At 51.5% G+C, this 25,246-nt stretch overlaps 1 protein-coding gene across 12 annotated transcripts in view; it reads left to right on the top strand.

Moving 5' to 3' along the window:
* ZNF423 (zinc finger protein 423) overlaps positions 1–25,246 on the top strand; it is a 367,433-nt gene that overhangs the window by 329,497 nt on the left and 12,690 nt on the right. For all 12 annotated transcript variants that reach the window (XM_054248613.2, XM_035282138.3, XM_035282133.3 and 9 more), the window contains 2 exons: positions 2,755–2,886; positions 4,508–4,623. In XM_054248613.2, the coding sequence (XP_054104588.1) occupies positions 2,755–2,886; positions 4,508–4,623 (248 nt within the window). The remainder of the gene's footprint in view (positions 1–2,754; positions 2,887–4,507; positions 4,624–25,246) is intronic.

Genomic DNA, 25,246 nt, shown 5'->3' with positions numbered 1-25,246 from the left:
CATGAATCAAGGGTTATTGTGCTCAGTGGGGGGATAGTCGTGTGTGTGTGCATGCACATGAATTGGAATAGTCAGGGCAAGGTGCCTGGAGGGGATGTACGACGGGGGGATACATGCATACAGGGATGGTTTTGTACCCTCTTCTGCACCACCCCCATCCGCTGTGTTACTTGAGCAAATGGTCTAATTCTCTGAACCCATTTCTTTTTCCCAGAAATGCAGTTTTCCAAGCAAGCTGGGTTATCTCTGAGATTCAAATGTGTTACAAACTATTATTACAGAAAACTCTGCACAGTTGTCAACTTCACATACTCCCTCCCTCCTTAATGTCCAAGGGGCACCCTCATTCTAATAAGGTCACGTGTAAGGGTGGTATCTCTTTCATTACTTGAACCTACATGCTGTGCCAGGCACTGGGCAATGTTGTTTGTGCAGGGAGCAGGGGATGCATTGGGGGGGGTCTTTCAAGGCAGCCCCCGAACACTGGAGGCCATCTCTAATTATGATGAAAGTCTCCCCAAGGGAGGTGGAGGACGTGCGTGGGGCCTGTGGGGCGAGTGTGCTGAGCCCACCCTGTGTCCCACAATTTGTCAATGAATTCCTTTTCCGCTAGTATAAATGGAAGAGCTGTTTCAGTCTCTGTCGGGTGCATGTGGCCTAGTTGCCAGGGCTCCAGGGGCATGACAAACACCCGGTAGATTCCAGCCAGTGGGCTATGTGGGGCAGGCCCACCTGTGCATGCACGTGTGTGTGTGCGCTTCTGCGGAGGGGTACCTGAGGGTGTGGGGGATGGCTGGGCCAGGGGGAATGCCTGCTGTCTCTGCCAGCCCCTGCCAGGGCCTGGGGACCCAGGGACTCACCAGGAGCCTCAGTCCATCTGTGTTCGTGACTTGCCACCGGCAGAACCCCTCCGCTACCTAATTCTTGCCTTTAAGGGCAAATCAGAGCACCTGGCACCTTCAGTGAGGCTGGTTCCCTGGGGGAACCCAAAGGGGAACCCGTGTCCTTGGCTGTCCCAGATAATACTCTCACCAACACTGACATGCCTGGCAGTAAACACTTATTGAACACTTGCTGTGTGCCAGGGTCTGTTTGAGACCCCTGTGTGTATTAGCTCATTTAATTCTCTTTTTTGTTTTGTTTTTTTTTTGAGATGGAGTTTCGCTCTTGTTACCCAGGCAGGAGTGCAATGGCGCAATCTCGGCTCACTGCAACCTCCGCCTCCTGGGTTCAGGCAATTCTCCTGCCTCAGCCTCCCGAGTAGCCGGGATACAGGCACGCGCCACCACGCCCAGCTAATTTTTTGTATTTTTTTTTTTAGTAGAGACGGGGTTTCATCATGTTGACCGGGATGGTCTCGATTTCTTGACCTCGTGATCCACCTGACTCGGCCTCCCAAAGTGCTGGGATTACAGGCTTGAGCCACCGCACCCGGCCCAGCTCATTTAATTCTCATAGCAACTATCAGAGGAAAGCAGTTATAGAGTGTTTCAGACAGAGAAAACCGAAGTCCAGAGAGGTTGTATGACTTGCCTAAGATCACCCGGTAAGTGGCAGGGCTGGATTCCAGCCCCAGGGTGATGTGAGGCTGAAACCAGGGGATTCTCCACCCCCGCCACTGACCCCTGGGCCCTTCTGTCCTCCTGCAGCCTGGGAGGCAGGGAAGATAGGCTGTCCCCATCTTACTGCACATGAGCTGGCACCCACCGCATGCTGTCTGGGGCCGAGGAGCTGGAATTGGAACCTGGTACTGTTCGATTCTGGGCAAGGGCACCAGAGCTCTGAGCCTCCTCGACTCTGTCAAGGCTGGTGCTCAGGCACTGTGTTGTGTGTCTCCTGGCACCTTTGGGTGAAGGCTTGGGGTCTCAGCGGCTCCCACGTGGGGAGATGGAAGAGCTGTGTTCTGGTCTGAAGCAGGATGGCGAATTTGCCTGTTGTCTATCATCTGCTGTATAGAACATTTGTTTAAAAGAAAAGCAAATAAAAAGAGAGTTTGGCGCAGTATCTTCCATGCTGCCTGTCACTCTCAAAGTACAATCCTAAAGTCCACTAGAGGCTGACAAGGCCCTTCTTGTGCATCCCTGTGGCCTCTCTGACCTCACTCCTGGACCTCTGAGCTCAGACACTCTGTTCTCATGCTGGGCTTTAAGCCTGCTCAACACAGCATGGACCCACCTCAGGGCCCTGCCCCCACCCCTCTCCTAGAGTGCCCCAGCCACATACTGACATCACCTCCTGATGCTGCATTGTGTGCTGATGATTTTATCATCTGTCTACCCCACCACCAGAACTGGGCGAGAGACATCATTTGTTTTGTTGCCTAAAAAATCCTTAGAGCAAAGTTCCTGGCACATAGTACCTGCTCAATAAATATTTGGCTGGAATTTTAAAAATCCTGGTTGGACTCGTTTCTCCATCTGGTACCCTATCCTGGGTGCCTCTGCACGGTGACACAGTCTTGGGACTCAAAGCTGTTGACCGTGGCCCACACACCTGGCTGCTCGACCAGCAGGAGAAATCACAGCTAGTGGCACCTCCAAGGGCCAGATATTTGGAGCTGGCCCTCTGGGGTCTGGAAATCTGTAGGGGCAAGGCCATACAGAGCCAGGATGAGTCTTGGTGTCTGTGGTCCCCTCACCAGCCCTGGTGCTGGTTGGAGGGGGATTGGCCCTGGGGTATACGGGGGGCCTCGTGGGCGCCTGTCTGGGGGACACGGCATGCTGGTCACTGACTGGTCATGGGTTTTCCTTGCAGAGGAAGGCATCAACCATGAGTGTAAGCTGTGCAACCAGATGTTCGACTCCCCGGCCAAGCTCCTCTGTCACCTTATCGAGCACAGCTTTGAGGGCATGGGCGGCACCTTCAAATGCCCCGTGTGCTTCACAGGTAAGGTACCAGTGTGTGCCCCTCATGGGATACAAGATCCCTGCCTTGTCATCGCAGGATCCCCGAGCGTGTTCCTCTCTTTCCTTGGTGGGCCTGGTGTAGCCCAGGACTCCACGGGGGATCCCCTGAGGGATTAACAGGCCGCTTGCCCACATCCCTCGGTGCAGAGCTGACACATGCCCTCTTTCAATTCTCTCTGGCCTCTCCTCATCGGCAGGCTGGGTGGCACTCTCTCCTCACCCTCCGGGCAGAGGCTGGAAGTGGTTTGTCCAAGCCAGCCTCAGCCTCTGCGGCACTTTGCCCTTTCCAGGCCCTGTGTTGGTCTCCTGAGCCTTGAGCTCTATTCAGCATTATGTGGGACTCCCAGCTGGGGAGCCCCAGCTTCACACATTCCTGTTTCCCCCTCTTCCCTGGCCTACCTAGCTCTCATCCATGCTCCAGGATGCAGGGGTCAAGGGCAGCTCTGCTGGCCAAGTCCCCAGGCCGCAGACTGGCTGCTGGCCCAGACGAATGGCTGTCCCAGCCCAAGGCAAGTCTCAAGGGCTCTGCTGGCCCCCTCCTGCTGCCCAGATGGCAGCCGGTGTTCGTGGGAGAGCCTGGCCTTCCCTGCCTCCCCTGACATCTGCTGTCTGCCACGGCAGGAAGCCCACCCTGGGGAGGACGCCTGGCGGGAGGGTATCTCTGAAGTGCTCACCTCCCAGACACACAGCTGCTCTGGGCCGCCTCCTGTGTGCACCCAGGACCGGGGCCACCTCGGGACTCCTGCTACCGGGAAGCCGGGGCTAGACCTGCTCCATGCCAGGCCCGGGGACGTCCAGTGTGGGGCAGATCTCCCAAACACACACACCCCTGGGGCTCCCCAGAGTCCCTGAGCACCCTGATGCCTCCTTCCCCCTCATCTCAGGAGCCCCCACCATCTGTCACTGTCACACTCTGAGACTGGCACTGAGGGTCCCAGCTGCCTGTCTGCCAACCCAGGACATGCCAGCCTCTGTGTGGGGGCCTGAGGATGCTGACAACAATAGAAATAGGAATTGGTGTTGGCTGAGCACCTTCCCGTACAAGACCCTGTGCCGAGCTTATTGAACTCCAGTCTAGGCTCTGCCGCTCGCTGGTGGTAGGACCTTGGACAAGCCATTTAACATCCTGGCACCTCAGTTTTCTCTTGTTTAAAATAGGGATAATAGCACCTGCCTTACAGGCCTGGAAGGAGTTCAGGAGCTCACCCCGGATGTGTCTGGCTGTTGATGATGGGGACAAGGAGGACAGCATTCATTTATCTGACAGGCCATCTTTTAAGCACTTTATCAATATTAACCCATTTGATCTCCCCAGCCACCTAGCCAGGGACATACTATAATCTTCATTTTTTGAATGATGAGATGAAGCCCAGAGAGGTTAAGTGACTTATCCAAGGTTGCACAGCCACTAAGTACTGGAGCTGTGCTCGTCTAACTGGAGCCTTCTCTAGTAGGCACTAAGAATGCTCCCAATAGCCCACCGTTTAGCTGAGTGCCCATGCCACAGTGATCCCCGCCTTGGAGTATTGTGGGGGCAGCTGCTGCAGGAGGCTGGGCTGGTGTCCCAAGCTTGGCCCCTCATGGCTGTGTCTTGTGTCTAGTTTTCGTCCAGGCCAACAAGTTGCAGCAGCACATCTTTGCCGTGCACGGGCAGGAGGACAAGATCTACGACTGCTCGCAGTGCCCACAGAAGTTCTTCTTCCAGACCGAGCTGCAGGTGGGTGCCCATGTCTGCTGCACGCCGCCTGATGTGCTTGGCTCCCCCCTCAGCACCGAGGGTCTCAGGGTTAAGGAAGCTGGTAGGGTCTTATGCTGACGGGTCTGCAACCAGGGGCTGACCTCCTGGCTGGCAGGCATGGAGTGCCAGCCCCCTGGCGTCTGCCCGCCCAGTGTTCTCAAAAGAACTAACTGCCACTGGCTGAGCCCGGAGCAGGTGTTAGAAGCTTACATTCGAGGTGTTTCATGGCAAGTCCTGTCTGCTCTTGGGGATTCTATTTCCCTACCTATATTGTAAAATGATATTTGACTGAGCTGGGGTTCTGTGGCTAGTAGCCCATGATGCCCTTGTGGCTGGGTCCTGGGGCTGTGTGGAGATAGGAGTTAGGTCTGGGGCCTTGGAGCCTCCAGCTCTGCCCAGAAACCAGAAAAGTAAGAGTAGTGGGTGCTCAGTTGCTCCAACTTGGAGGCAGTCACCAGAGGCTCTGAGACTGATGTGGCCCTCAGGTGACTGATGTGGCCCTCAAGCAAGGGACGGGGGCCTCAGCCAGCTTCCTTGCATCCTCAGTCCCAGCCTGTGGTAGCTGCGAGGACCCTTGGGAAAGGAAGCTGCTGTGGCAGTCTTCCCCGGCATTTGAAGTCACCTCCCTTGGAATCCCATGGGGCCTGTTCTCACCTGTTACTGGCTTTTCCAAGGAACAAGATTTGTGCCCGGGTGAAACTGCTTTCTCTCCCACTGGTTTTTGCAAAAATTCTTATAATGCTGGAGAGATCACATGCCCACCAGAAATACTACTCACATACACAGAAAAATCTCACATTCGCTGTACCTGAACCATAGCATCACGCACACAAGGGAAGGTTCACTCACACAGTTCCCATCACACATGCATATGCCCAGAGATGTCATTTACAAAGAGTAACTAACACTGCATCCACATAGAGGAACATGCAGCTCAACACTGCACCCCAAAAGAAGGACCACACTCATGTCCACCAGGTAGATCACACACACACAGACGGACATGCCAAAATGCCACCCAAGGAATGGGTCTCTTGGGAAGGATATGGGTAGGTTAGGCTGCAATAAGAAACATCCTCTAGGTCTCCCTGTCCTCACTAGAAGGTTTATCTGTTGCCCATGTGATATATCCAAACAAGTGATGGGAAAGGGATTCTGTTCATGATATTTACTCAGTGACCTGGGCCCAGAGAGGGTCCATGCCCATCCATGTTGTTTCCATAGTCACTGAGGAAGGGAGAATAGCACGGTGATGACTTCTGCACCAGCTCTTCAAGCTTCCCCTCGGAAATGATGCATGCCACCTTCTCTCACATTGTATTGATTAGAGCAAGTTCCCTGGACATGCCCACCCTCAAAGGGGATGAGGCAGGGAATGCCATTTTCTGCCTGGAAGGAGAGGGGAGCCCTAAGGACTCATACACACTAGTTTGTCCCCCCAGGGTGTACCCCTCCACCCAGCAGCGCCCTCCCTCATCCCCATGCCAGTGTTGCACCTGCATGCAGCAATCTCCCACCCACCCAGGTTACAAGGCTGGAGCCACTCTCCCCATGCAGAGTCACTTGAATGGCCACAGTGTTTCCTGTCTCTCTGGGGTTAGAGGGGCACAGCTGTGCCTGTTGTAGGCCCCCCTTCTTACTGGGCTGCAGCCCACCCACACTGCCAGGCCTGGGCCTGCCTGTCTGGTGGTGGCGGTTGCCTGGAGGACATGCAAACAGGCCCATGGAGGGTGCAGGGGCTGGGAGGAGTCACCATTCAATGGTCAAGTCCTGTTCCCATAGGTTGGCACCATGCCAGGGCTGGGCAGGCTGAGTTCAGGAAAGCCTGTTTCTTAGGGTGCTCATAAATGTGTGTATTGTGCATGAGACCTTTATCCCATTGTCACAACATGGGACAGAATTATGAAACCAATTAAACAATCCTGGGCCAGAGACGGGGTTCCACTTCCAAAAGGCCACCATTGAGCATGTGACCCTGACCATACCACTGCTGCCTCCCCATTGATCGGCAAATTGAGCTGATGTCTCTGTGCTTAGGACGTGTGAGGGGACAGCTAGGCATTGGTGCCATCCAGGAAACCTCCCTGCTCATGTGCTGGCTGTGCGCCCTTTCCCAAGTGCAGTCCCTGCCACCTCCTTATCCTACCTGACTTACCTGCGTGGCCCAGCCACCAAAATAGGCCCGGGTCCCCTGACAGAGGAAGCTTTTTATAGCCCAACAGGACAGGAGTCTTTTTAACCCATTAGTGCATATAAACTACGGTTTACTTATACTTTGGACTTGTTCAGCTCCTGTGGGGCTCCCCTGCATTGTCCCAAATGCAAGAGGTCTCTTTTCTGTTGGCCTTAAGATTATTCCCGGAGAATGTTTCTCGTCCTGACTGTTTTGAGCTTCGTCGGTGTCACTGGGCGGGGGGCTTAGCCTGTGAGCTTAGAGGTGGAGGGAAGCTGCTGTTTTCAAACTGGATCTTGCTTCCATCCCACCTATCTTGAGCTGTGGGCCACACTAGACCCCAGAATGGTTCATGCAAGGTGGTGGTTTCCTGGGTCATCCCGTTAACCTTTAAGTCAGATCCTCAAATACTGAGAGACGGCTAAATTACAGCCTTAACGAGTCACTATTTTCTACAGTTAATGATTTTAATTATAGACCATTTAAATGTGGAAGTGTTGCTGCAACGCCAAATCTATGCAAATAATGGCTTTCGTTAAGTAACTTGAATAGCAGTTTTCTGGTTTTTGAGAGGAGGGTTTTTCAGGCATTAGAGTGCTCGTTGTCCCTACATGGAGGCTGGGGCTGGAAGGCCCTGGTTGGGTGCAACAGGCAACTGTTTCTTGGGATGAGCTGGGGGTGTGGGTGGGCAGTGAGAGACAAGGCTAGAGTTCTGCCTTTGCTGGTTTCTTGTGGCCATGTGTAAGTTAAGGTCATATACGGAACCTGGTATTTGCAGGCACAGGGGACTGTGGGCTGAGAGGTTTTGAGAAGATGCGAGGCTTAGGATTGAGCTCACTGCAGGAACAGAGAGTGCTGATGCAGGGTTGGAGGTAGGATTGAACCACGGCAGGCTTGGTCTCTGTCAACATTGACATGTCTCTCTCAGAAAGTAACGCTTTTTTAGGATGCATTAACAGGAGCACAGTTGCCAGTATGAGGGAGGTATGGGTCCTCTTTGATTCCAAGTTCGGATGGGATGAATTAAGACAGATTAATTCAAAGGAGTTTGCACAAACTGTCGCCAATTCACAATAGAAGGATTAGGAACATGAGAGGAAACTAGCTTTGTCATCCATTTGTTTGAAGCACATACGTGGAGGGCCCGTGATGTGCCAGCCCTGTTTCTAGGACCTGAGAAGACAGTGGTGAAAGATGAAGAAAGACCCATGGGGCCTGCATTCTAGGAGATTGATGGGCACTTTCCTATAAGAGCCAATGACATGGAAAAAAATAAAACCAGATAATAGGCTAGAGCATGCTGGGGGTTGGAGTTGGACACTCCTTAGTGAGTGTGGTCAAGGCAGGCCTCCCTGAGGAGGTGGCGTGCAAGCTGAGGCCTGATGGCACAAGGCAGGATTGTATGGAAGAGAGCTGTGAGTGCAAAGGCCCTGTGGCCACTGGGTGCCAGGGCTAGGATGACAGAAGGCAGAGTGCTGCAGAAGGACAGTGAGTTGGGGCCAAGACAATGGAGCCCAGATCACAGCAAGGTTTGCCGGACAGTGAAGGACTTTGGATTTTATCTCCATCGTGATGAGAAACCAAGCAGAGGACAGATATTACCTGATTTACACCCTGAATCAAAATGTAAGAGGTTTGCTTTTGAAAGACATGGTTAAGAGAATGAAAAGTCACCAGATTAGGAGGAAGTATTTGCAAATCACATATCAAATAAAGCACTTGTATCGAGAATATATAAAGAACTCTCAAAACTCCATAATGAGAGGGGACGTAGAACAACTAAAAATGAGCAAAAATCTTTTGGCAGATGTCTCACCAAAGAAAAATGAACATCATTAGTCACTAGGAAGGACAAGTGAAAACCGCAGCCTGATGCCACCCACAAAAATGAAAAACTTACAATGCTGAGAGTTGGTGAGGGTGGGATCGGAAGTCTCGAACATTGCTGGTGGCAGTGCAAGATGGTATGGCCACATGACAAAATGGTTTGTCAGTTTCGGCCGGACTCAGTGGCTCACATTTGTAATCTTAGCACTTTTGGAGGCCAAGGCAGGCGGATCATGAGGTCAGGAGTTCGAGACCAGCCTGTCCAATACGTGAAACCCCATTTCTACTAAAAAATACAAAGATTAGCAGGGCGTGGTGGCACATGCCTGTAGTCCCAGCTACTCGGGAGGCTGAGACAGGAGAATTGCTTGAACCTGGGAGGCAGAGGTTGCAGTGAGCTGAGATCGTGCCACTGCACTGCAGCCTGGGCAACAGAGTGAGACTCCACCTCAAAAAAAAATAGTTTGTCGGTTTCTTATAAAGTTAAATCTTCATTTACCGTAAGACCCAGCAATCCCAGTCTTACTGTTTACCCAAGAAAAAGGAATAGCAATTTTCTGGTTTTTGAGAGGAGGCTTTCTCAGGCATTGGAGTGTTTGTTGCACCAAAACTCAGTCTCCATGAATGAAGACAGCAGCCTTATTTGTTGTGGCCCAAACCAGAGGCCCCTAGTTGTCCCTTATTGGAGAATGGGTAGCAGACGGAGTCATGTGGTACATTTGTACAGGTCATGTGGTACATTCTCAGCAGAAAGAGGCAACTGCAGATACATGCAACAATGTGAATGAATCTTTTTTTTTTTTTTTTTAAGAGACCGGGCCTGGCTCTGTCACCCCGGAGTGCAGGAGTGTGATCATGGCTCACTGTAGCCTCAACCACCCGGGCTCATGTCATCCTTATACCGAAGCTTCCTGAGTAGCTGGGACTGTAGCTGCACACCACCACACTGAGCTAATTTTTAAATTTTAACTTATTTTTAGAGATGGGGTCTCACTATATTGCCCAGGCTGGTCTCAAACTCCTGGGCTCCAGCAATCCTCCTGCCTTGGCTTCCCAGAGTGTTGAGATTACAGGCGTGAGCCACTGTCCCTGGCTCCGTGGGTGCATCTCAAATGCCACATGATAAAACCCAGACTCAGAAGGTTCCATGCTATATGGTTTTACTCACATGACATTCTGGAAAAAGGCAAAAATATTACACAATAGAAAACAAACCAGTAGTTGTCAGTGGCTGCAGGTGGGAGTAGGGGGAAAGAAATAGGGGAGCCTTTTTTTTTTATTTGCAATGGAACATCTGAGTTTCGTGTACCTGATGAGAAAGCTGCTGATTTAGAATACTGCAATAATAAGGCTAGCTATTGCTTTAAAGGAGTGTGCAGAGATAGAGATTGACAGTGTGCACAGTTATTTGAAAAATTTTCTAAGTCTGCTTGTCTTCTGTGTACAGAAGAAGTGAATTTTCTGAATAACAAATTTGGAAACTGTGGTTCCCGTTGTCATTTTTATGATATCCTTTTTGGAGAGATTGTTTGTCACTGGACACATTCAGAACCAATGACAGATGTTGATATACAATACACTTACCTTGGAGGTCCTGTATGTTTGTCTGCACGTGGAAGAAATGGTTCAAAACAATGGGAGACCTATGCAGAAGTTATAACTGCGTGTGGTCAGCACAGGGTAAGTAGATTCTGAGGATGCAAATATCTTAGTGACATAACTGTAACAAGATGTAACACAAGTTGTAGAGAGCATGGGGTTTGCAATGAACTTTTCCACTGTCAGTGTGATCCTGGTTATGTTCCTTCAGATTGTGAGCCAACAATATTTTCACCGGGAAGAACTATTGGTCATGCATTTTGGCTTATGGCAGAAAAAAATCGTACACTTTTTTCCAAAACCACGCACTGCTCCTAAAAACAATGGTCTTTTGATCAGTTTCTACATTTTTTACCTGTGCTCATCTTAATTGCTATTGTTAGTCTTAAATGGAATAAAATGAAGAGATTTTTGGAGCAAAGCTGGAGCTGTAAGCAGCAGATCTAGCTCAGAAGACAGCAGCAGCAACAACAACCAGTCACAGAGTTCAAGTCACCCAGTGATCAAATCAAAGCCATAGGATGGAGGAAGGATATTACCAAGGAACTCGCCATTAACTGGCCTGATCTAAAAATGAAAAAATAAGTTTTCTCTCATTTTGTTATGGCTTAAAGCTTTCAATTTCACAAAACAAAATATGACTGAAAGCATGGAAAAAAGAAATAGGAGAGACTCATGTTTGTCCATATACCTGTTCCCCTACCCCCATGCACACCCATCCGGGCTCACCCCACACCCTGAAAACCCAGACAGAGGGGGATCCAGTCTGACCTCGAGGGGCTTCCAGGAGTCTGTCCTGGTCTATTTAACCAGGAGAAGACTTGGGTGGATTGCAGAAGAAATGCAGGGACAGTTGAATTCGAGCATTTTCAGATTTTTGGGTGGAGGGGTTCTCATTGCTTCAGGTGGCCCCAAGACTTGGCAGTGGGCACCGACTCAGAACGTGGCTCAGGCGTCACTCTCTGGAGTTGACTCAAGCAAGAAGGGGAATTAAGCTGTAGGGACGTGGGTGGATTTTGGATGCCAAGAGCAGGAAGCAATATTGGGATTTTTGCAGACCTGTTCCCGGAGCCAAGTGTCACTTAAATAAGGCAGCAACACTCTGTCTTCTCGGAGACTGCCTGGTCCCTGCCTTCTTCCTCTTTTTGGCTTTTATTGCCCTCTCTCTCTCTCTGCATCCTGACTTTCTGGGCTCCTCTGTACAAGAGGGAAGGTGGTCAAGGTCGCCACAATTTCTGTTAGTTCTGCTGAGACAGACACCCTAGGTAGCTAACAGAGGGGATTTGGTGTGAGGACTGGTGAAGCAGGTAGGTAGAAGGAACACCCAGGAAACCCCAGAGATAGTGACAGCAGGTAGCAGCCCTCAGGCAGCAGGTGCTAGATCCCTGGAGGGAGAGTCTGGTAGGTGAGCCCTGGGGCAGCTGTCCACCCTGCTCTAGTGAGCTGTGGGCAGGGATGGGGCCATGTGGTACAAACTAGCAAGTTTGGGGCACTGTTCAGGGAAGGGGTGCATGAGCTGGCTGGACACTGTGCAGCTGTAGTATGTGGGAAAACTGTCTCGAAATGGAAAGTCGTGTCTGAAATGCTGTCGAGAGTAAAGCAGGGAACGGCCGGCTCTCTGTGCGGGCAGCTCCGTGTTTAAAACCTTGCTCTGTCATGCACCAGCCGTAAGCCTCAGTTTCCTTGTCTGTAAGGCAGGGGTGTGAGGAGTTCCTACGTCAAAGTTCAGTTGCAAAAGGCCCTTGGCACAGCAGCTGGCACACAGAGCACACAGCAAACACTGCCTGTGATTATTACTGACACTAACTTCTGGGCACTCTGAGGATCAGATGGCTTTGGGGGCCTCCCCTTGGAATTTGCTGTGCTTTCATGATTTCCGGCCTGAGTTTGAACAGAGAGACTCCAGGTCCTTCCTTGCGTGATCTCCCACCAAACCTCAGGGCTGTGGGCACAGGAGACCCCACATTGGGGCATGGAGAGGAACCAGGTGCCCAGGGCAGTGAGACGGGGCATAAAGGGCACGGAATGGGGGCCAGAGAGCCAGGGCTTCGGGTCCCCCTTCCTCTTCTTCTCTGAGCACCATTGGCCCAGGCCCTTTTCTTAGGACCCTGTATTTCTGGGCCGTGCCCAGGCGCCGTGGAGGGTGGCATGTAGATTTGACTGGGGTGCAAGACAGCCCACAAATGTCAGAGCTGTTGGCCTTGCATTCCCAGCCTCAGGCCTCAGCAGATGAAGGCCTGGGGCTCCGTCGGCCCCATGCCAGGGGTTAGCCAGCCTGAGGGGAGGGGCAGCCTCTGCCCACCAGCACAGCTGCCTCTGCATCCCCATGAGTGCCTCTGTGCCCACAGATACTGGGCACGGACGGTGCCTCCTTCTCTTCATCCTAAGAGCCTCGCTGCTCCTGTTCTTCATCCTCACTGCAGGGATCTCATGCGTGAGGGTCATATGCGGCTTCCCAGCCATACAGGGCTGGGCTTAGGCAGTGGCAAGCTCCCCTGAAATTGTACGAGAGACAATTCTGATGGCCTCCACCCCGGGCCCTAGGTTTGTTCTGTGGGCCAGGCTCTGTTCTAAGCACTTTCCATGGATTATGTCAGCACAGCCCTATGAACTAGGTACTCTTTATCCCCATTTACAGATACGGAAACTGAGGCTCTGAGAAGTTAAACGATTTGCCCAGGATCACTTGCAAATGGCAGATCTACATATAAAGCTGAATTGTCTTTGCCACCAAGGCAACAGAAACCCTCCAAAGTTTAAATAAATTGCCATTTATATGAGCTAATAGATTTAAATGAGGCCTGCAGTGCTGAACTATAAAAAGCTTTCGTTGTCAGGGGACCCAGAAACTATTTTAGTAGTTGGGCCAAGCAGGTAGCACAAGCAGCTGTAACAGGGGATGCAAAAAAAAAATTGCTCCTGGGTGAGCCCAGGTGGGAATGCCGTGGGGCCTGTGCACATGGGGCCAGGTCTGTGCACGGCCGTGTTTGCCATGCTGCAGCTCGAGGCCAGGACCCTGCAAACCCTGTTGCTTGCAAATAAGCCTCAGGATGGGTTTGGCTTAGGCTGGTCTTGGGGAGAGGAAGGATTCCTTCTCGTCATGGAGACAGGGCTTCCTAAGACCTCAGGCTCCTGGTGCTGCCACTTTTCTCCCCCCATGACTTGCTTGGTGCTGTCATGGGGGAATAGGACCTTCCTTGAACTAGAGAAAAGTCTTTTTAGACGTGGAGCTTCTGGGATCTCGGAGCTGAGGGGTGCACTGGAGTTCACAGCCTGTGCATGCGTTCATGCACACACACACGTCCTTGATGAAGCCGGGTTTTGGGGTGTTGGACTCGCTCCACGCCCTGGAATCTTGACTCCCTCATTGACAAAGCCAGGGGCTGAAGGAAGCGATTCCGTGAGCTGGGCCCGCGGTGGCAAAGCGGCCAGCCCAGTGTTGAGCGGGCGCATTTAAAGGATTAGCTCACGCTGTTTGCTTGTGTGTGCCTAATCATGCTGCTTCCAGCTAAATGATTACAATTGATTAAAAGCAGAGCTAGGTATTCTAACAAGCATCCTGGAGCCCTTCTGATGGGGCGAGCCGGGCTCTGCCAGGCTGGATCCTGGTACCCAGCCAGGGGGAGGGCCCTCTGAGCCAGGGGCGGGGTCTCAGCTCCCTTGGGACCCCTCCTTCCTAGCCCTTGAGAACATTTGGTTTGGCCCTTGCCCTGATTCTATTATCCACTGAATACAAACTTACTGAGTACCTACTCCCAGCACCACATCAGGGGCCTGAGACAGAGCTGGGAACAAGGAAGCAGGGTTTCTTTTCTCATGGATCTGACATGCTTTGGGAGATACTGATGATAAGTCAATAAATATATGAACTAGGAGATTTCAGAGTGTGATTCTGAAGACAATAAAACACGGTATTGTGATGGAGAGTGGGGTGTGTGTATGTGTGCATATGTGTGCGTGTGTGTGTGTGTGTGTGTGTGTGTGTTGGGTGGTCAGGAAGGGGTGGCATTTCAGCTGAGTCCTGAAGGCTGCAGAGCCAGTGTGGGGAAGAGCTGGGGGATCCTCCAGGACAGGGAAGAGTCAGTGCTAAGCATTTGAGGCCCAAACAGATTTGGGGTGTTCGTAGAACAGAATAAAAGGGCAGAGGGACTGGAGGGACAAGCAGGACAGATGGCCACTGCCTTCTTGCATCATTCTCTCAGGCTGGCCTCGTGTCGCCTACCCAATGAGACTGAGATGAGGCTTCCTAGATGTATGTACACCAGCCCACCTACCTGCAGGAAGGACCCTTTCTTTCTCTTAATGCATCAGCCCAGCTCCACTGGCTCCTCTGAGAAGCCTCTCTGATTCTCCTTCCTTTGGTTTCTCAGCCCTTGCTTTAACCACCCCCAGATCCCTTTGTCAATATGGATTGTAAGTCACTATGTCTACACCAGACTCTCCACTCTGATGTGAGTTTTTGGAGGTAAAGATACCTTTTGCCTGCCTGCCATCCATCCATCCATCCATCCCCATATGTGTTAACATATTTTTTGAGCTCCTAGAAAGTCGGAAAGAGAACACAAGCAGGAAAGGAGGAAGACGAGGAGGAGGACGCCCACAGATTGTGGGAGCCCACTTTTAAAGTCCCTGGTCCTTATAAGATGGGTAACCAAAGAGCCAGTTTCCTTGCCTCTTTGTGCTGCTGCTGTCAGATCCAGCCAGATAATTATAACTAATAATAATTAAAAATCAAAAGTGCTCTAGGCACATGCTTAGCATTTGACTCTGGCTGTGCTTTCTGTGAGTAGCGGCATCTTCCTCCTTCCTGCTTTAGAGATGGCCCAGTCCTTGTCACCCTGACTGCTGCCCAAGAGCAGGACCTGGCTGGGCTTGGCCGGGGGTTGCCGGCTGATCCTGAGTGGTGGTTTTGAGGAGAGAGAACCTGTTGCTTGTGCTGGAGCTAGCGACTTGTGAGGCCAGGAGCCTGCGGAGGGCTGAGAGTTTGACTAGCTGCTGACCCTCCAATGTTTCCCCATCCCCATTATTTTCTTTTTTATTTTTTTGAGACAGAATCTCGCTCTGTCGCCCAGGCTCGAGTGTGCAGTGGCACGATCTCTGCTCACTGCAAACTCCCCCTCCCAAGTTCAAGTGATGCTTCTGCTTCAGCCTCCTGAGTAGCTGGGATTACAAGTGCCCACTACCACGCCCGGCTAATTTTGTATTTTTAGTAGAGTAGGGGTTTCACCACGTTGGCGAGGGTGGTCTCGAACTCCTGACCTCAAGTGATCCGCCTGCCTTGACCTCTCAAAGTGCTGGGATTACAGGTGTAAGCCACTGCGCCCAGCCGCCCATTATTTGCTACTGCAGATGTTGTACTTCTCTGGGCTCAGTTTCTACACCTGCTGCCTCTGGTTGTTGTGAAGATGGAGTTCATGTGTGTAAAGTACTTTAGGGCACTTAGGATATAAGGATTGCTGAGGGTCACTGTGGCACGTTTCCAATATGATCGCTTTGTGCTTCCTGCCTTCCCCACTAGGGCAGGAAACCAGAGCCTGGCACAGCCTAAATTCTATTGAATGTGGCCACATGTTGTGGCGATGCCATGCCCATGCTGTGGAACTCACAGTCTGGCCTCAGATGCCAGGCCTGCCACCAGCCAGCTCCATGACCATGAGAAAGTCACTGGCCTTCTCTTGCTTTCAGGAGACCAGGGATAATGAAGGTCCCTTCTTTGTTGGGTATTGGGGAAGCTGAAGGCAGTGATGCCTGAAAAGTCCCCAGCACTGGGTCTGGGTTAGAGTGAAAGTTTGGTGAGCCCCAGTCCGTGTCATCATTGCCTTGCCTGTGGTCTGGAGGCGGTGGGCTTTCTGTTCATGTCTTCATTGACTCATTTAACCAATCATGTGTGCATGTGCTCAGTCTAGCCCACAAGTGTTTACTGAGCACCTGATCTGTGCCAGCTGTGTGCAGGTGCTGGGGATACACAGGCAGGGACTAAGCCCATCACATGTTGCAGGGAGGGAAAAGCAAGCTAATAAGGACAAACAGAAAATTTCTTAATGTGTTTGTGGAATATAATATTATATGATATAATATGGTATGGTATAGTATAGCGTAGTACAGAGCTGCATCATATCATATCACTCATACCATATACTAAATACAGCATAAGTGCTGCACGCAACAGAGCCCCACAGCTGGGCCCCCGAAAGACACTAATGGGCACCTGGGAACTGAGCTTTGCCCTTGCTCCCTGTAAGTTACTGTGTTATGGGCACAGTCGGTCTGTGTCTCTGAGCCTTGGTTTATTTACTGTCGAGTGGGGCAGGGGTGTTCCCAACATGATAAAGTGTGGCATCATCATCATCATCACTGTTGTCGCTGACATGATGATTACTGCTGCCGCCACTTGGGGCAGCTGCCATGTGTGGCAGTCTGTGGTCTGCCTTGGGAGAAGGCCAGGGTGGACACTGGCAACACTCCTTGTCCTTACAAGGCCCAGGGCACAGGCCTGAGCCCCTCACCCCAAAGTAGCAAAACTGAGGCAGTATTTCCTGAGTGCTTCCTGGGAACCTGACTGTAAGCCCTTCATGTGGGCAGCCTCTTCAGACCTCACATATGAGGTCTTTGTCATAGATGGGTAAACTGAGGCTCCCCGTGTGGACTCAGCTGCCAGCAGGGAGGAGTGTGTGGCCAGGCAGTCTGACATGAGTGCCTGTGTTCTCAGCCCCTGGGCTGAGGCAGTGGGGTCGGAGATGACTCTCAAAGCCCTCAGAAGTTAAGGGGTAGGTCTCTGGGTGCACAGGTGTCCAGGCCCAGGGGTCTCTGAGCAGGCCTCACCTCCCAACGAGGCAGGCACTCTGGAAGGTGACATGGAGGCCGCATGCAGCTCTGGGGACAGGATGCTGTCGCCAGTCTGGGCAGCCCTGGGTGAGAAATGGCTTCTCCCTGGTCACCACAGAGGCACAGTGAGTAGCGGGCACTGGAGGGGTGCTGTTGATGCAGAAGCCTGTGCCCATCTGTGCTTGGATACCCTTCTGAGCCCTGAGGGTCAGCCCGCCTGAGCGATGAAGTGTGTGGAGGCCCAGGTGGGGACTGGGGGGCCTCCCCCCAAAGCCCAGCTCCGGGCAGAGATGGCACTTGGAATCAGCCTCGGGCTGCCCGTCTGCCCATTGGAGCCTGTCATTCATGCCCTAGGGCAGGGGGCCAACCAACTTTAGAGGGCATCATGCCATCTCGACAGATGGGCACGGGGGAGCTGCCAGGAGCCTCAGGCCAGCGGCCATTGTGTGTGCAGGAGCCCAGCCCCTCCCTGGCGCTGTCTCAGCCGGGACCACATGCCTTCAGTTTCTTAGTAACACTGACGATGTGGCGAGAAGCGGCGCCTCACTGGCTCCACGTCCACAGAGGTTTGCACCCTGCAAAGCCCTGCCCCGTATTGACTCAGACAAAGAGGCAGCCCCTCAGACGGGAAGACATGGGGCCCGGGGGCCTGAAGGGGTGACTCAGACACCGACACAGACACTCCTGTCAGAGCGCCTAGGCTCACAGCTCTGCCTCCCTGGCAGCTGTGCCCACATGGGGAGCCTCAGTTTATCCAGTTAAGGCAAGGAGACACACTTGTGTGAGGTTGTAAAAAGCTCCTCATGGGAAGGGCTCGCTGTGAGGCTCCCAGCAGCACTCTGGAAACACTGTCTCAGTTTTACTGCTTTGCGGTGACGAACTCAGGCTTGTGCCCTGGGCTTTCTAAGGACAAGGAGCACCGTCAGTGTCCACCCCCCAGAAATGGGGTTTGGAGGCCTCAGAGTTGCTTCATCAGTGTGACCTTGGGCATGTGACCTCCCTCACGGGGGCTCACGTCATCACCTGGTCAGCGGTCACAGCGCCCCTCTTGGAGGGTTACTGTGGGCTGCAGCGTTGTGCTGTGGATCATCCAGCACAGGACCTGGTCCCCTAGGAGGGCACATGGAGGGGGCAGCATCTGGGGTGGAATTGGCAGAGTTGACGTGGATTTCACTGTCCCTCTTTCACAGATGGGAGAAACGGGCTCAGAGGGCTTAAACCACTCACTTGATGTTGTGTCCGATAGCTGGTAAGTGGCAGAGCTGAGCCTGCAACCCTGGTGGTGAGAGGCAGGGAGGAGGTGAAGGACGATGGTGACACCACCACCAACCAGGCACTAGGGGAAGCCTTTTGCCTTAATTTTCCCATTCTGAGGACTAACCTGTGAAGCCAGTGCTGCTGTTATTCCCATTACACAGACGGGGAGACTGAGGCAAAGTTGGGCAGAGATGAGATTTAGATCCAGGCAGCCTGAGCATGCAGCCATGTACTAACACCAGGAGCAGGATGTTTTGTGTTGCTCATTTGTCAGAACTTTCTTGATACCGCAGGGGGCTGGGATCTGGCTGGGGATGTCTTAGCCCCCATCAATGAGAGACTAGGGTGCTCTGGGTAGAAGTCTGGATTGCACTCTTCGGTCAAGCAGGAACAATTACTAATGACATTTACAAAGAAATTAATGATGAGAAATGCAAGTTGGCATTTCAGGAGCACCCGCCAGCAGCCGTGCGCCAATACTCACAGGAGAGGTGAGGTGCTGGGGGCCAGGCATGGGGAGGAGGAGATGGCAGAAAATTAATTTCGCTGTGTCAATAATGAACATGGCTCCGCTTGTTCTGCTTCTAAAGTTTAGACAGACTCAAACATGGATGGGCTGGGGCTTGTCTGGGGCTGCATGGAGATTCACTGTGTGGCTGCAATAAGGGCAAGGGAAAGTGACAGTTTCAGTTTGGTGTCTCCTTTCGGTGTCCCAGAGGACAGCAGGGGTGGGAATGGCAGGGGACGACAGTGAGAGCAAGAGGTAATAGTCCTAGGACTGGACCGTTTGGGCAAAAATCTACGTGCCACTTCCTGCCAGCTGGATGACTTAGCGAGCTGCTTTGCTTTTCTGAGCCTCAGTTTCTTCATCAGTCAAAGGGGAATGACTGGGAGAAGTAAAGATAATATATAAAGAGCAGAGAGCCCAGTTTCTGACACATTGTAGGAGCTCAGTATATGGGAGCTGTTACCATATTTCACAGTTGTATTTTAAGATACGCAACTTTTCCCCTTAGCGTCTCTCTTATGTTAATTTGGAATACCTCGTTTGTGTGCTGTAGTTTAATTGGTCACGGTTTTTGTTTGTTGTGATACATAAAATACTGGAGCATCTTACGCTCTTTGGGGTTCTAGGGTAAATAAAATACGGCTTTGGTGGGAAGCGCAGTGGAGGGTGCGGAGCAAGATGCTGAAATTGTCTAGGGCAGGGAGGGGATTCCAGTAGGATAAGGAACCATTTGCAATGGTGTGATCATAGCTCACTGTAGCCTTGAATTCCTGGGTTCAAGCAGTCCCTCCACCTCAGCCACCCAAGTAGCTGGGACTATAGGTGCGTACCACTGCACCCAGCTAACTTTTTTATTTTTTGTAAAGACAGGGTTCACTATGCTGCTTAGGCTGGTCTAGAACTCCTGGCCTCAAGCAGTTTTACTGCCTTGACCTCCCAAAGTGCTGGGATTACAGGCATGAGCCATTGCGCCTAACTGTCCGTATTTTAATAGAGAATTCCCATGATCATAATGACTCATATTTATCTAGTGCTTTTTGAGTGTCCGGCGTTATTCTTAGCACTTTTAGGCATGAAAACATTTGATCCCCACAATGCCTCTAATATGAAGACAAGCAAAACGAGGCACAGAGAGGTCAAGTGACCCCCAATGCCTCGGACCTGGTCAGTGCTGGACCCAGGCCACCAGCCCCAAATTCTGTCATCTTCACCCCCACACTAAGTGGCTGGATTTCTTACTTTTCTATAAATCAGGTCCAGCAGCCCCTGGCCCACATTCCGTGTGGCTCCCTTTGGATACAGCGATTTGCTTCCTGTTTCAACATAGCCCACACCTGGCCTATCTTACCTGGCTTGTCGCCAACCCGCACTGTTTGTAACCTCTGTCGAAACACTTCACCGTTTGCAATTATTGTCTCGTCGGTGCCTCTGCAGCCTTCCAGGGGCCACTGGAAGTGCTCTTGACTCACCATTTTGCAGACTTGAATACAGGCTTAGACCTTGGTGTCCAACAATGATACTGGGAGAAGTGGGGCTTGTGGCGGGTGTAGGGAGTGTGTTCTACTCTTTGGGTTTGAGTGTTTGAGCGGGGGAGGTAGGTGGGGCTCCCTGCTTCCTATGCAGTGACCAGTTCCCCAGCTGAGGCCACACCTGGAGGCACAGTCTAGACAGCTGCAGCCCTTACCTGTGGCGCCATCTTTGTTTCCTCATCTTTGCCTCAGAAGCTGCCACGTCAAAAATGTGGTATTGGCCAGGCATGGTGGCTCACACCTGCAATCCCGGTGCTTTGGGAGGCTGAGGCAGGAGAATTGCTTGAGATCAAGAGTTGGAGACCAGCGTGGGCAACATCATGAGACCCCATCTCTACCACAATAATTGTGAGATCATTCATGTTTTTTAGTTGACAGGGATGACAAAGCCCAGTGGTATTAGTTATGACGCTAGTAAGTGTCTATATAACATTTTATGTGTTGTAAAACCTTTTACATATGTTATCTAACTTGAAGCTTCTAACAAGGCAATGAGGTGGATATTACTAGTTTTAGTTTTCAGGTGAGTGAAGGAGTACTTAGAGAGGCGAAGTGACTTGCCTAAGGTCAGAAAAACAGTAATTAGCCAAAGCCCATTGTCTTCTCATCAACCCATTTACCATCCTACCTACCTACTTATTTATCATGCAGTCCTCTTCCTCCCACTATTCATTCATCCATTCATCCATCCACCCATCCATCCATTCATCAATCTGTCTACCCACCATCCACTCACCAATCCACCCATCCACTCTTCCATCCTCCAGCCACCCATCCACTCATCTGTCAGCCGATCTATCAGTCTATCACTTACCGATTCATCCACCTACCCATCTATCCACCCATCCATCCACTCACCAATCTGTCCACCCATCCTTCTACCTATCCATCCACACATCTGCCCGTCACCCACCCACCGTTTCATCCATCCATCCATGTGTTCATCCATCTACCCATCAATCTGTCATCCACCTACCCATCTGTCTATCCACCCATCCACCCACTCACCAATTCATTCATCCACTCTCCATCATCTGCCCACTCAGTCCTCCATCCACTTATCCATCCATCTTTCCTTCATCCATCCACCCATCCATCCATCCATCCATCCGTCCATCATCCATCTACCCATCCATCCCCTCACACCCACCTACCCACCCATCCATCATTTATCCACTATCCTTCTATCATCTGTCATTCATCTCCCTATCCATCCAGCTACACATTCCTTCACCATCATCACCTCCAGTATTGAGTGTGAGATACATGTCAGGAACCATGTACCTTCTTCACATGCTTTTAGTTTCACACCTCACTGTTAACTAGCCCTCTCCTTACTTTAAAACTGTGCATATACCTACACATGCACAGACACACACGCACACACATGCAAAAGCACGCATGCCTCTCTGTTGGTTTGCAGTCCAATGCTCTACCCCTGAGCTATACCCCCTCCTTCACACATGCCTCTCTGGTGAGATGAGTGGGATGGGACAGACTGAGGATATGGATAATTCTTGGTTTGTGTCATGAAAACCACTGACTTAGGCCGGGCGCGGTGGCTCATGCCTGTAATCCCAGCACTTTGGGAGGCTGAGGCGGGTGGATCACGAGGTCAACAGATTGAGACCATCTGGTCAACATGGTGAAACCCCGTCTCTACTAAAAATTACAAAAAATTAGCTGGGCACGGTAGCCTGTGCCTGTAATCCCAGCTACTCAGGAGGCTGAGGCAGGAGAATTGCCTGAACCCAGGGGGCAGAGGTTGCGGTGAGCCGAAATCCTGCCATTGCACTCCAGCCTGGATAACAAGAGTGAAACTCCGTCTCAAAAAAAAAAAAAAGAAAACCACTGACTTCTGCCTGGTGACAGAAGGGAGGGCACAGGGCGGACCCACTTGATCATGGTGGGCAGGTGTCTGGGCAGTGACAACGTGCGCACTGTTTGGTTGGAGGCTGGATATGTATGAGATGGCACACAAGGCATTTTGGGCCAGGCCACGGCATTCTTCAGCCTCATCAGTGGGACCAGCTTCTGAAGAGTGGGCAGCCCATGGAGCCCCGCCTTTCTGGGTGGTGGGATCACCCTTTGCCCTTTGCTTGGTGCAAGGTTGGACCTCCTCTCTGGACTGGCAAGGGTGTCCACCTACGTGTTTCCCAAGAACCAATACAGTCATAAAATGTATTCAGTCTCAGCTGCAGTTTTGATCACTGGTGCGTGCACACAATTCATCACAGCAAATTAGGTCCATCTTACGAGCTTCTGCCCCACAGCCTGAGGGGTCTGTTGGCAAGGGGGCTGGGCCATGTGGGGGCTGGGGACCATTCTTGGGGAGTGATGGGCCATGTTTCCTGAGGAGGCACCCTCAGAATATCCACCAGAACAGTTCTGCGTCTGTAGGACTTAATTTTCTAGAAATGTTGAGGATGCAGGAAAGTTTTCCTTTTTACCAAAATTTGGAAGAAAGTGGAAATGGATATGATCAAAGTTTCCTTATATCATTTGCAAATCCTGAAAGCACTGGGTTAGTTTGGGGACCTGAACATATGTGTTCTGTATAATTAGTGACCGTGTGACCTAGATTTTCCAGTACAGTCCTGATTTCAAGTACTCCATCCCAGCTCTTGGCTGTTTGTCCTGATTTTTGGTTTGCAGAATATGATGACTCTATGTGGAGCTCGGTTTTCTCATCATATTTTGATGAATAAATATTTAAAGTGGTAAAGACTTGCAGAGTCAGAAAATATTTTCTCCCACTTACTCTTTTCCAACCTGGCAAAATATGTCATGTGTAGGTGTGCCCCATGCTCAGCTTCCTGCCTCTCACCTGCCCTGCCAGAGCAAACACAGACACTTCCTGCAGTGTTTGTAAACCATCAGGGCCCCACTGGCTAGCCTGGCCTATGACTGCAGGTGCGGCCTTTCTGTAGGCGAAAGAGCCCTGAGTTCCAGAGTCTCTTGAGGTCTTCTATTCTTCTACTGGCTGGCACTGGGAGCCACACTGTGGACAGTAGCGGATGGCCCAGCCTGGGCAGCACTGAGAAAGCCCCTCTGCTGGCACTCAGCTGGTGGCATGTTGTCCCGGGATGCTGCGGCTCCCTCCCGCCCAGCTGAGGTTGTCTTGGGCTGCTGTGATCTGTGCTCCTTCCAGCCAGAATAACCCTGAGTATCTTACCTATTGGTGCAGCAACCTACTCTCCTACCTTCTAAGATCCTGCCCACTTTTTTATTTTATTTTATTTTTTTTAAGACAGAGTCTTGCTCTGTTGCCCAGGCTGGAGTGTAGTGGCACGATCTCAGCTCATTGCAACCTCCGCATCTGGGGTTCAAAGGATTCTCCTGCCTCAGCTTCCCGCCACCACACCCAGCTAATCTTTGTATTTTTAGTTTTGCCGTGTTGTCTAGGCTGGTCTTAAACTCCTGGCCTCAAGTGATCTACCTGTCTTGGCCTCCCAAAGTGCTGGGATTACAGGTGTGAGCCACTGTGCCTGGACTTTTTTTCATTATAAAAATTTACACAGCATAAAATTCACCATCTTAACCATTTTTAAGTGGCTGGTTCAGTGGCATTCAGTATGTTGGCACTGCTGTGCAGTCATCACCAGAACTTTTTCATATTCCCCATCTGAAACTCCGTTCCTATTAAACATTAACTTCCCATTTCCCCTTTTCCCAGCCCTTGGCAGCCACAGTTTCTATCTCTATGACTTGGCTGTTCTAGGCACCTCGTACAAGAGGAATCATGTAATAATTCATTCCACCTGGCTTAATGTCCTCAAAGGATCTCTCCCAGCTTTGAGAAAAAGATATAACCTGCTCTGGGCATGGCCAGGGCAAGGGCTACGGGGAAGAGGGTGGGGTGGGGGCAACTGCATTTCTTCTTCGTCTCTCTTGACCCTATCAAGTGACGGCTTGGCTTTGCGACAGTAGCTTGCAGGCTGTCATTTCTGAAATATTTGTTGAGTTTTTACCAAGTGCAGCTAACAGGGTACAATGGCGAGCTGAGAGGAGGTCCCTGTCTTGTCACGTGGATGGTGTCGTGAGGGGCAGTTGACCATGGTGGGTCCACAACCAGATCGTTGCAAGTCTCGGGACTCACGCCTTGAAACCTCTGCAAGCTGCAGGGCAGTGCTGTGTGGGAGTTGCTGGTCAGTGGGCAGGAAGGCTGCTCCAGAAGGCTGGCTCCGATGCGGAGAGGCCTGGGAAAACCGGGCTATGGAGGACACTCTGAACAGCGGGAGTGCTGCTGGGAGGGGGAAGGGGACAGGGCTGCAGTGTTTGGGAGCCTGGCAGAAGGTGGTGGCTGAGGCTGTGGGCCAGCGAGCACCAGACCATGGCAGGCCATCTGGGCTGTGGTCAGGGTCTGGATATGTTCTGGTGTGAGTGGGACTGCCAGGGAGTTTAAAAAGCAGAAACCCTTCTATAGCCCTGCCTCCTCCAGGAGACAACCAGGATTGTGCTTCATGTTGTTTTCTCAGATTTTCTTTACCAGGAAGGGGTCCTTCCAGGGGCCCTTGCATTCTGGGCAGGTGGGGCAGCTGGAGGGACCCAGCAGGGGGTGAACATGGGGCAGGTCAGCTGCATAGGGTGGGGAGACAGGACACCAAAGTAACAGTGACCAGCCTCTCACCATTTAGCACTACACGGTCAGTGTCAGGACTGGTTGTGTGTGTGTGTGTGTGTGTGTGTGTGTGTATGGGATTTGAGGGTATCCCTGAGGTACACACACTCCATGAGTGTGTACCTGCCTGGCGTTGTGGGGCATCCGTGTGTGTGTGCATGGGATTGTGGGGTACCTATGTGTGTGTGCATGGGATTGTGGGGTACCTGTGTGTGTGTGCATGGGATTGTGGGGTACCTGTGTGTGTGTGCATGGGATTGTGG

The sequence above is a fragment of the Callithrix jacchus genome, chromosome 20 (assembly GCF_049354715.1).
Source record: "Callithrix jacchus isolate 240 chromosome 20, calJac240_pri, whole genome shotgun sequence".
NCBI lineage: Eukaryota > Metazoa > Chordata > Mammalia > Primates > Cebidae > Callithrix > Callithrix jacchus.
Note: the sequence above shows the minus strand (reverse complement) of the source record. Positions and strands in the feature narration are given on the sequence as shown.